At 43.3% G+C, this 13078-nt stretch overlaps 1 protein-coding gene across 1 annotated transcript; it reads left to right on the top strand.

The window, feature by feature from the left end:
- The first annotated feature begins 10549 nt into the window (after nucleotides 1–10549).
- Nucleotides 10550–12356, top strand: LOC137387926 (uncharacterized). The gene is made up of 4 exons (XM_068074442.1): nucleotides 10550–10721; nucleotides 11386–11481; nucleotides 11685–11761; nucleotides 12195–12356. The coding sequence occupies exons 1-4, from the start codon at nucleotides 10550–10552 to the stop codon at nucleotides 12264–12266; spliced, it is 417 nt and encodes a 138-aa protein (XP_067930543.1). The 3' UTR covers nucleotides 12267–12356.
- The last annotated feature ends 722 nt before the right edge of the window (nucleotides 12357–13078 follow it).

Genomic DNA, 13078 nt, shown 5'->3' with positions numbered 1-13078 from the left:
TCGGTAACCAAGCTGTCCGCGTTTGTGTACGCAGCAATCTGATGCAATGCGTGTTGATTTGACCAATCAAATTTCATGAGGGTCAAGACTTTAGCGCGATGCTATCTATATCTCGAGCTATAAAAGTGAACAGAAAAGAACCCTAATCCTTGCTAAGATACTTGCGTAGATCCTACTAAATGTATATAATTATCAACGGGCTCTTGCGCAACGCCCTTATTCAAATTATCTCCGCCTACAATTTTAACTAGTGTAAGAGGAAAGAAAAATTGAATACATGCGTAATCTCAAATTTTCTATAAAGCTGTCTCCAAACAAGTTTCGGTAATTTCTGCTATAATGACATTTTTTGTCTTCTGTCTGATTTTAAATGATTCCTACATATTTTTCAGATGTTAAAATAGGAAATTAGATCTAGTTTGCATGCTTATTCGTGCCTATCTGATTGCAACGCCATCAAGGATTAGGGTACTTTATTCACCCTGTCCCTGGACTCTTCTACTACTATTACTATTAATAGAACTAGTAGTAGTGGTAGTCTACTACTAGTAGCACTAGTAGTTTTACCAAAAAGGATAAATATATTGCTTTTTATATGGTATCTGTACAAACCTGTAATCCTTGCATATTGCACGGCTATACTGTGCAGGAGTAGGGTCATATCTGGTACCTGGACAAACCTCTAGTCTAATCCTTGCCTATGGTATGGCTATACTGTGGAAGAATAGGGTCATATTTAGTACCTGTAGAAACTTCTAATTCTTGCATATAGTATGGCTATACTGTGCAGGGTTAGGCTCATATCTGGTGCCTGTAGAAACCTCTAATCCTTGCATATGGTATGGCTATACTGTGTAGGATTAGCATCATATCTGTTACCTATACAAACCTCTAATCTTTGCATATGGTATGGCTATACTGTGCAGGATTATGGTCATATCTGGTACCTGTACAAACCTCTAAGCCTTGCATATGGTATGGCCATACTGTGTAGGATTAGCATCATATCTGGTACCTATACAAACCTCTAATCTTTTCATATGTTATACCTGTACTGTGCAGGTTTAGGGTCATATGTGGTACTTGTGCAAGCCTCTAGTCCTTGCATATGTTATACCTGTACTGTGCAGGATTAGGGTCATATCTGGTACCTGTACAAACCTCTAATCCTTGCATATGGTATGGCTATACTGGGCAGGATTAGGGTCATATCTGGTACCTGGACAAACCTCTAGTCTAATCCTTGCCCATGGTATGGCTATACTGTGCAGGGTTAGGCTCATATCTAGTGCCTGTAGAAACCTCTAATCCTCGCATATGGTATGGCTATACTGTGCAGTAATAGGGTCATATCTGGTATGTGTAAAAACTTCTAATCCTTGCCTATGGTATGACTATATTGTGCAGGGTTAGGCTCATATCTAGTGCCTGTACAAGCTTCTAATCTTTGTATATGTTATACCTGTACTGTGCAGGATTAGGGTAATATCTGGTACCTGTAGAAACCTCTAATTCTTGCATATGGTATGGCTATACTGGGAAGGATTAGAGTCATATCTGTTACCTGGAAAAACCTCTAATCCTTGCCTATGGTATGGCTATGCTGTGCAGTAATAGGGTCATATCTGGTACCTGTGCAAACCTCTAATCCTTGCATATGGTATGGCTATACTGCGCAGGATTAGGGTCATATCTGGTACCTATACAGACCTCTAATCCTTGCATATGGTAATGGCTATACTGGGCAGGATTAGAGTCATATCTGTTATCTGGACAAACCTCTAATCCTTGCCTATGGTATGGCTATACTGTGCAGGAATAGGGTGATATGTGGTACCTGGACAAACCTCTAGTCTAATCCTTGCCTATGGTATGGCTATACTGTGCAGGATTAGGGTCATATCTGGTACCTATACAGACCTCTAATCCTTGCATATGGTATGGCTATATTGGGCAGGATTAGGGTTATATCTGGTACCGGTACTGAGCAGGATTAGGGTACTAGTACAGGCTTCAAAACCTAATAATACGATATCTGTATGTTTTAGTTGAAACATTCAATATGAAGAGCGCTTCACGAAATGTCTGTGTAATGCGAGTCACTTCTTCATTTACGTTAGGTAACAGCGCGAATGAACGCATATAATTTCCCTTTACTTGTTTTGGTTAATAGTGTAATCTTTATGTACCTGTAAATAATTGCATGAGTTTGTGAACTAGGGCTAATCTAGTTCAGTGGGTCCTTAACAAGTAGCTACTTAGCAGGAGGCAAAACAAACACGTTAACACTCACCGGGCTTCTAGTCGTAAGAGAGCGATGAGAGGTTTTCTCCCAGCGGTCTCGCGTCTTTCTCGTTTCCGGTCAAGACGGAGTTCTAGCGAGCCGAGTCGATGATATCACATCTCCTTTTGTTTGTTTGGTGCTGATCTTTTACCGGGGGTGTTCAGTGGATTCTGGGAGATCCCGTGAGGCCAAACCCTCAGCAGCTTGTATAGCCTGTAGGCGACTACTTGCTGGTCTTCTGCACTCTCAAGTGCACATGGGTAAACATGGGTTTTCCCCCAGAGTCTGGTGTCTCTGTGAGTAGAGCCTGGTAATTCTACTTTGCTTCTAGGGCGCTTTGGTACTCCGGGTATCCTTGGAAACGCGAGGTTTCGGAAAAGGAGTCTGGGAACGCCTTTAAAAAGGTTGAGAGTCTAGGATCTCTCCAAATCTCGCCGAGAGTCTGGAATCTCTCCGACGTGACTTCCCCCTTGTGAAGCTCACACCGCGCTTTTGCCTGGACCGAGCAACAGGTCCTCGTTGGCGGTGTCCATGTCCTCTCTCTCCTCCGCACAGTCTCCTTCTAGAGAAAGGTCTCTGGCTTCGTTGGTTGGTTCAGCGCGGTCTCCTGTGGACAGGTTTCCGGCCGAAGTCGCCTGCTCAGCACGGTCTCCTGCAAGCAGGTTTCCGGCCGCAGTCGCCTGTTCAGCGTGGTCTACTGTCGCGGGGTCTCCGGCTGTGGCGGAGGACGTGGAGCCGCCTCCTTCCAACGGAAGACTTTCTATTTTGAGGTGGTCTCTTCCATCGTCTCCACTAGATGCCTCACTGCTGTCCTTGGCAGGGGACGGCGGTGGCATGGCGGTGGCATGGCGGTAGCCGCAGGTGTTTTCTGAGAAGGGGTGTCTGGGAAGCCATCCGGGGACTAGGGGAGCCAGCCGAGGCTAGGACTTCCCGAAGAGGGCGAACTCGCTCATGCTCCCGCCTCTTTGCGTGGAGCTCACTCTCCCGTCTCTCCAGCTCTTTCATTTCCCTGTTGTACCGCTTTTTTAGTGCAGCACGTTCTTCTCTGAGGGTCCGCAGGTCTCCCTCAAAATCAGTCTGGGGACCGGAGTCTCCCCTGATCATTGCCTAGATGTCTTCCAAGGTGAAGACATCGGTAGCACTTGCAGCTTGTCTGGCTATGGGTGGGTTGTACGGAGTACGGGATGTCGCGTGCCGCCTGCTCCCACCTTCCTCCCGTCTTTCCACCTTTCGTTGGCCTGAGGCCTGTCCCGTTTTTGAAGGATTACCTGCAAGTACTGGAGGCCTGAAGGGCTTTCCTCCTCTCCTTCTCGACGCGTTCCGGCAGACCTCTACTGTGTGGCCCTTTTCCCCACACATGTTGCAGACTATGCGGGGGCACCGTTTCCTCTCGTGACTCTCCTGCCTGCACTTCTTGCACCTGACGCGGGTGCACCGGTCGGTTGCGTGGGAGGTCTCCCCACATCTCCAGCATCTCGGGCAGTCCTTCCCCAGGTGATCTCCTGACTCCTTGCAGTGTGTGTTGGGACACTTCATAATATTGGATCGTAGATTGGATGTAGTAGAACTTAGTAATCTACAAAAGGAGAACACTATTTATAATAGAGAAGCCCATCTTGCCTCTTTGTCTTGACAGTCCGACCACTTCTGGTCACTCTGTCACCAGTCTGAACAACGGGGTTTGCAACCCGGCTGCTACTACTGGTTTGTCCCGCTTCTGCAGGTCTGTCAGGCAAAGCCTCACCCTCTGTTAAGCGGTCAGAAAATAAGGTATCTAAAGCTAAATCGCTTTCTACACTATCAGTTATGCTCAGGTTAACAGGTAGCGTGTTATTGTAACCACCATTGCTGCAGATACCATCCCCCCAAGCATTAGTGCCACTGTTATAAGTGTTATCACTACTGGCGTGAGCCTCGTCGTCTATTGCGTCCTCCCCATTACCAGTGTTATCTCTAATCGAAGCGGGGGTAGTAGAGTTAGGCACCCTAGGGGTTAGTAAAGCGGGAAAAGCTTGTCTATCTACGACCCTTTTACTCACGGCTGCCTCTTCGGCATTCCCCACACTGGTAGGATGTATGAAAAAGTAGTCATCCTCTCTACAATCAGAGTCGGAAAGCACAAATAAATGCTTACGGTTGCGACGAAGGTCGCTCTGTCCTACGCGAACCCAATAGCTCTCCGGAGAGCTGTCCGCCCGGACTACAACCCCTTCTTTACCGACATCGGATGGAGCATTAACCCATACCCGCTGCCCCGGTAGGAGGTCTGACAGAGGCTTAGCCCTGTGTTTAGCGTTCCATTTCTCACGCTTAGCCGCTTTGGCTTCGAGTTCTTTATGTTCAAATAGATCGTGGTCTACAACTCGGGGAACAGGTTTTCCCGACGTTGTCCTGATCGATCTAGCAAACATTAACTCGCTCGGGGAGTAACCCGATTTGAGGGTGTTGATCGGTAATCAAGGAGTGATTTGTCCTTGTCCGTTGACATGTCCCACATCCGTTTGACGGTTTTGACTGCTCGTTCTGCTAGTCCGTTGGATGGCGCATACCTTGGGCTGCTGGTGGCTATTTGGAAACCCCATGCTTGCGCAAAGTTGCGATATTCCTGGCTAGCAAAACATGGTCCGTTATCACTCCTGACTAATTTTGGCACCCCCAGCCTGGAAAACACCGGCTTCATTGCCTGGATTACAAGACAAGAAGTCTGAGCTCGAATCCGGGGTACTTCAATCCATCTGGAGTAATAATCCATCATGACTAGGTACAAGTTACCTTGATGTTCCATAACATCACACCCAATCTCCAACCAAAGAGCTTCAGGAAGCTGAGCATGCTCCATGGGCTGGTGTTTGATAGAACAGTGTCTAATACAGACATTACATCGAGAGACATAATGGTCTATATCACCACTCATTGAGGGCCACCAAGTGAGTTGCCTCATTTTTACTCGCATCTTTTCGATCCCCTGATGGCTTTCATGGAACTGTGCCAGGTAAATGGGCCTCAACTCATTCGGAATGTAAATTCTGCCTTTGAACAGAATTAGACCCTGGTATGACGTAATCGTATCACGAATACCATACAACTTAGCGAGCTCTGCATCCAATTTCTTTTTGTCTGGCCACCTTTTCGCAAGGTATTCCAAACATTTTCTGGATGTTGTGTCTCGCCGAGTGGCGTCAAACAACTCAGTTCGCCTACACGGGTCTAGCATCTCTGCAACCTGTGTCTCGACGTACTGTTTCACTGCAGAACAGTGACCTATGTTTTCACTGCTAGCGGCGCTAGGCCAACTCAGTGTGTCTGCTAAGTACATTTGAGGTCCTGGGGTATGAAAAATTGAATACCCGTACCTCATCATCCTCATTTTAAACCGTTGTACCCGCACAGGTAGCTTAGACAGATCTTTGTCACCAAGGATGGAGACTAAAGGTTTGTGGTCTGTCTCTACCTCAAAATATCGACCTACTAGGTAATAATCGAATTTTTCGCAGGCCCATGTGACTGCCAGCGCTTCTTTTTCGACCATTGCATACCTAGTTTCGACCTCAGTCAATTTGCGTGAAGCGTATTCGACTGGTTGCCAAGTATTCAGCTCGGTCTGCTGTAATAGCACAGCACCGAGAGCATACTGGCTTGAATCTGCTGACACGCGATGCAGCTTATTCAAGTCGAATGCACATAGCACAGGGGCTCGTGACAGTTCCCGTTTGATCTGTTCAAAAGCCAACTGTTGACTATTGCCCCACAGTCACATGCTGCGCGCTCCCATCACTGCATAAATAGGTATAGCTAAACCCGACAAATTTTTGGGAAACTTGCCGAGATAGTTAACCATGCCGATGAAGCGCCTAGCAGCTTTTTTATCTTCTGGGGGATTTAACTGACAAATTGCTTTTACTTTGTCTGGGTCTGGCCTTACACCTTCAGCGCTGACAAGATGTCCAAGGAATTTGACCGAAGTACAGCCAAATCCACATTTGTCTTCGCGAAGTGTCACTCCAGCAGCTTCGATCTTGGATAGAACCTTTTTCAACCGTTTCCAGTGAGTGGTCTCATCCTTACCGAAGATTAAGACATCATCCATTAGACAGATAACTCCGTCCATCTGGCCTAATATCTTTTCCATGCCCCTTTGGTAATACTCAGGAGCTGACGATATGCCGAAGGGCATTCGTTTAAAGCAATACCTCCCCATGGAGAGATGAATGTCGTCAGTAGCTTGCTCTTAGGGTCGAGCTTGACTTGCCAAAATCCGGAATTTGCATCGACCTTGAAGAAAATACGACCCTCGGCCAGTCTTGACAACATGTCACTGACCCTTGGGAGTGGATATGTCTCCCTTCCCTTTATTGAGGTGGGTAAGGTCTACACACATCCTAATAGCGCCATTAGGTTTTGGAGCTATGGTCAGTCCCGAACACCAATCAGTTGGTTGTTCTACTGACTCAATAACTCCCAGCGCTAACATCTTCTCTATTTCAGCCCTTGCCTTGTCATAAAGACCGGCAGCTATAGGCCTCGGAGAGAAAAGATGATAAGGTTCAGTGTTTTCCTTTAGTTCAATGCTAAACAAGCCTGGCATCGTTCCTAGCCCTTGAAAGAGCTTAGAAAACTCCTTTACTGGATCAAATGCCTCAATGTTTATAGCATTGACAATCGCTAAAAGACCTAAGTCTATAATTTCTTGTGCTCCCAACAAATTTCTATTAGCACCTAGCACCACATGTGCTTTGCAATTAGTGGACTTTCGCTTGCTGTTGATCTTAATATCAGCAACTCCTGCCACACTCAACCTCTTTCCACCTGCGCCAACCAAAATTGTGGAACTAGGAGAGAGCGGCAAGTCCAAAGACTTTTGAGTTCCCTCTGTCAACACAGTGACATCCGCCCCAGTGTCTAGACAGAAAGGAACGTCTTGGCCATGGACCGAGAGCGCGAGTGTGAAATCATCAGCCAGTCAACTAGAGTCCCGGTTAGAAACTATCCTAACCTTTTTATCGCTATTGCTGTCTTTCCCTGATTTAAAGGGGCACTCGCTCTCCGCATGATATTTGCCGTCGCATGTACGGCACCTGTTTGGTCTGCCGCATGCACCTGCCATGTGCCCAAGTTTTTTGCAAACATTGCATCTAACTTGGGGCAATCTCTAACAAAGTGATCCACTGCGCCACACTCATAACAACAGTCATCGCTTCTCCGGTAGGGAGAGTCACGACGCCTCCGCCGGTAACTATTCCTGCCCACACGGTCCTTGGGGTCGTCTGAACCGCTGTTAACACTATAACGGCGATAGCGATAACGTCCTTCGTGGCTACTTTCCCGGCTGTTAGAGCTGCCTTTGTAGCCACTACGACCCCCGCAAGCGTTCCTGACTACCCTCACGGCTGCTAGAGCCGCGTCCGTAGCCATCGTAACGCCCTTGACGTCCACGATCCTTGTAGCCGTCACTGCTACCATCCCTTCTCTTTCGCCAACAGTCCCGGTCCTCTCGCCTCCGTACCTCGCCAACCTCCTGTTTGACACGCTGCTGTGCCCCACCGCCTGTCGCCTCCGAAGAGACACGAGCCCCTGGGGTCGGCACCGCAGCATCCTGTGTTGCACTAAGTTGGGCGGCAGCAGGTCGAGTCGAACTAGACTCCGCCGCGATCATCTCTGAAGCCTCTTGCGCTACATTTCTGGTTCGAAGAAGGTTCGTCAACCTCTCCCAATCCAGATCATTTTGGGCCATTAATTCCCTACTCAATTTTATATCGCGCAGTCCATTCACGGCAATGACTAGGGCAAAGCTCCTACGTGAATTGTCATTCCTACCAAAATCGAGCTGCCTACTGAGCCGTTCTACTCTGAGGAAAAAATCTCTGTCATCTTCTCCCGCAAGTTGTCTCGCAGAAACAAACTTTTGGGTCGTGACGTAGACATTTTCCTCTCGTTCATAATGCCCTCTCAGCAGGCCCCAAGCCTGGTTGAATGTTGAGTCCGGGTTATTGGACTCAAAACCCAACGATCTTAGGGTTTCCCTACCCTCTTGGCCTATGGCTTTTAAGAGTGCCAGCAACTGAGCCCTAGGAGTGAAGTTGGGGACCACGACGGCCTCCCCCTCCACCGTAGCCTCACTATCCCCCATCTCAAAGTCCTTCATTTCAATACATAGGGTAAACTCTTCGCTAAACTTTTTCCAGCTACCGAATACATCAGTAGCCAAAATCTCTAGCGCAGGCAAGCTAGCAAAAATATTTGCACCCACCCTTCTTCCAGCCATAATTCTATTTTAATTCGAAAAATTACAACAGAATCTACCGAACAGTATCAATAGTAGAACGGTCAACTGAGATCCGTTCGTGTATCTATGGTGTCACCACACCTCAATGCACCTCGCCGAGCGTCTACACACTCCACAATTGTCCAACACAATTCAATATACTCACCTCGACTTATCACTGTATTATCGTATTAATTTAGCACTACACTATCGTACAACTTAGCTCAACACAAACGTATTACTCTTCTCCTGTAAGTAAACACTCGTGGTACCATGTGAACTAGGGCTAATCTAGTTCAGTGGGTCCTTAACAAGTAGCTGCTTAGCAGGAGGCAAAACAAACACGTTAACACTCACCGGGCTTCTAGTCGTAAGAGAGCGATGAGAGGTTTTCTCCCAGCGGTCTCGCGTCTTTCTCGTTTCCGGTCAAGACGGAGTTCTAGCGAGCCGAGTCGATGATATCACAGAGTTAACCGCATTATTTTTATATACATGTATTTGTGTTTATTGCACAAAAACATAGCCCGTATACATGTGTACTTCATATTTGTTACAGAAACAATCCCAACGAAAGGCCAAAGCAGTCACAAGGTCCCATAGAAGAAGTTTGAACAGTCTTTTGAAGCGGGTATGTATGGTGGTTTTTAACTATTTAATTTAATATTTGCCGATGTCACGATTTTCTGCTGTCATTCTTAACTGGTGACTGGTATCACCAACATAGCATGCAGCAAATTCTTAGCTGGGTAATTTGCCATATAAGTGACATTGCTTAGGTACAGGGTCTGTAAAGATTTGCCCAAAAAGAGAGGCAATCTTTGTATTATTATGTAGGACCTGGTTCTTAGTGGTTGTCTTCTCTTGAGATTATTGATAATTAGTTTGCAAAGGGATCAATCAGCAAGTTATTTTATAAGGAAACCAAAACAAGAATGATTTATTAATTACACAAGGAAATAAGCACAAGTTTAAGAGTTAATTAAAAAGTGAGACAATGGCTGATAAAATATGAAACTAAAACACAGTAGGTAACTACCTGGCTTCGAGAGAGCGTGAGTAGTAGAATAATACAAGTGTCCAAAAAGTAGAATAAAATAAGATTATATGTGTCTCCAGAGGTTAATTCAACAAGCTGTGGATAACAATGAAGGGGCCGTATATATAGAAAGAGTGAGGCCACGCCTTGTTCGGATTAAAAATGTTTGAGAAATAAGTAATACTAAAAATATATCACGATGGTCACTGTGAAATAGCTTTATGGTTGCTTCAAACCATAAACTCGGAAAACGGAGAGCCAAGATGGGCAGAGTTAATCTACTTCGGTTAGATAGATTTTACATAGTCATGCAACCCTAGGCGGAGTATTTCTATGTTCATTTGAATCGTTAATAGATTGTCTTTAAAATGCCAGTTTGTTGGTGTAAGATGTATCTTCTGGTTGAGTAAAGCTGTATAGATGTTAGGATAAATGTCATGTTGAAATCTGTTTCGATCGTGGGAATTCGGATCCGTGGGAATTGGTCTGTGGGAACCTTACAGGTCTTACTCAATGCACAATATGCCACTAAGATTATGTTAACAAATATTCTAAAAAAGAGAACAGAAGAGCTTGTGTACATGAGTTTGTAAAACTAATAGATTGCATATAAATAACAAGATAAGATAAATAATCTAATAGCGTGTTCTACCTTCAATTGATTACGTGATTTCCTCTTATATAGCGTGAGAAGTTGGCAGAAAAAGGAGTAGAGTGTCTTGTGGTGGTCCGTCTCAGAAACAAGTTGGTGAAAGTCGGTATGTTTATTTTTAAATATTTAGCATGTCTTTGTTTTTAGAAAATAAAACAACAAACTAGTCAAACTCTACACTGTTTGATATACTTGATAAGATGGCACATATTAGTTAACATGTTTTGGGCATGCATTCTCCGGTGAACTCCAAAAAAACATTTTTGCCGGTCATTAATGCAGGTGCCCTATAATCAATAACAAAAGATAAACTAGATGTCATGTCCTTCATTTACCTTTATTAGTTTGGCAGAGTCCCAAACTAGTGGCAGTGACCAGCTGAGCAGCATTCAGTCTCAAAATATTGAGAAGTTGAGCACCTGTGACATTGATGTCATGACACTAGACAATAAACGAGCTCTCATGAGCTCGTTTGTGAATAAAAATAGTAAGTCATGGAGTTACGTCTGTCTCTTAGAATACTGCTAGGTTTTGTAATGAACAAATTTCAAGAATAATATATTACTCATTTTAAAAATTGCTAGGTGGAAAGCATCATATAAGGGGTGAAATTTTATTAGATATTATTGAGCTCTTCTATTATATAGAGTTTTCCCATTTATTATATGTTGTCTTCCTATTTTTCTGTGTAAAGGTCATAACCTTAGGAGGCGAAGCATTAGAGTCTGTATATAAGGCAGCACACAAAACATTTTGATTCATTCTTATACTCAGTTAGGTTATATTTTCAACAATAAATAATATAAACGACATAAACTATGAAGCGTTTTATTAATTAATCCTTAATTAACATGGAATTACTAATCGTTTTTGTATATCATGGAATAACCATTCAAGGATTTTATAATATTGTTTGAAGCTTGGTTCCTTAGTCTTGGTTGAGCTACAGGCTTTCTGCAGGTCCAGTGTGAGAACTGGTACCATGGTTATGGAGATTATGCACTTTCAGAGACAACTCAAGGCTGTCTATATTTTGAACAAATTTCACCTCATTGCTTTCTGGTCAGGGCAGAAGTCCTGTGTAATCTATACGCCAATATTAGCATTTGTTTTTGAGCTCGCATTTCACTGCCACTTACCTTTGTTCGTAGGATCTACAGGCTCAAGAAGCACATGGGGCTTTTTAGACAGTCGGCCACCATGGCGGCCTGAAGAAGTACCTTTTGTTGCACCCAACAAGAGGTACGGTAAGTACAAACTTGTGGATGTTAAGTTTATAAATTGATTTGTTAGTGTTAGGTTTATAAATTACGTGTAAAAACAAAGAGCTATGTCGTAGTGTACACCAAAATTTGATCATATACATTTTCCTTTGCAGACAGAATTGTTTTCGTTGGACTCTATTATTTACTTACCTTACCTATAGTTGTGAGATCTTTATTCATTTTAGTTGTAAATGGGAAGACTGTGGCTGTCCACAACAGCGGGACTCTGGCTAGAGTGATAAAAGCCTATTACAGACATATAGTAAGTTTATGTACTATACTATCACAAACATTGTACCAAACTGTTGGACTTGAACATTGTTTATGCATGTTTAATCTACTACATGCATATAAGTATGATTTGTTATTAGGCTAACAAAAGGATACTGTAAGGATTATCATAATATATAGTTTCTACGTCTCTAACCTATTTCTTCTGCTTGCTAACCGAAACAAGCACTTGCAATAGAAAAAATTCTGCCATGGTGTTGTTTTATTTTTCTATTTTACTGTAACTATGGTAATTAGACCTACATAGCCTTTATTTCTACTCTGGTGTGTGATGCTAACACATATTACTTTCCTCTATATTTTTACGTTGTAAATGAATCAACTTCTAAAATATTTGCTTTGGTTAGATTCAGTGCAGATATTATGACAAAATTATGTTATTTTAAAAACAATTTGCATTGTAGGACTGTTTAGAGGAAGAGGAAATAGTGATACAGCAGAACCATCCAATGACAGACCACTTTTCAGAACTATAACTTGTTTTAGTTCTTGCAAATGAGTTATTCGGCAAGGCCTTTGATAATTTTATCTAAAATTCATATCAATAAAGGAATAATTGAATTTTATATATGCTATAAAATCTGTACGAAATCCAAAAATTTCAAAGGGAGGACAGGGTGTGCTCTCGACCAACTAATTTTGCCTGACCACTTCAAAACCAGTAATCCCTGATTATATATAACTATTTTATGGACTGTTGCAAATAATTTAAGTGCTAGAGTCCAGAGATAGTATTCAGGACACTTAGCACTAAATAAATAGCAGCAAAGCAGGGGATATTTGTATTGGTTAGGCTTCCTGCACATCTTATTGGTCAGGCTTCCTGCACATCTTATTGGTCAGGCTTCCTGCACATCTTATTGGTCTGGCTTCCTGCACATCTTATTGGTCAGGCTTCCTGCACATCTTATTGGTCAGGCTTCCTGCACATCTTATTGGTCAGGCTTCCTGCACATCTTATTGGTCAGGCTTCCTGCACATCTTATTGGTCAGGCTTATTGATATTGATATTAGTACTGAGTGAATTGTATTAAGATTAAGTTCTCTGTAAAAACAAAACTAAGATAAACAAGACATACATATTAACAATAAAGCATTAGAAAGCATACAATAAAATTAACATTAAGCATTCACAATGATATACATAATAGTAAACATATTGCGAAGTTTAAAACTACATATACATATATAACGGTTAATAAAAAACTTACAATTATTTCCATAATAGGCTTGTTGACCAATCAAATAAGTTGATAATAAGAGTAAATTATAACATCTAAAATAAACA

This window comes from Watersipora subatra, chromosome 2 (genome assembly GCF_963576615.1).
Source record: "Watersipora subatra chromosome 2, tzWatSuba1.1, whole genome shotgun sequence".
Lineage (NCBI taxonomy): Eukaryota > Metazoa > Bryozoa > Gymnolaemata > Cheilostomatida > Watersiporidae > Watersipora > Watersipora subatra.
The sequence above is the reverse complement of the archived record's forward strand: the minus strand, read 5'-3'. Positions and strand labels throughout refer to the sequence as shown.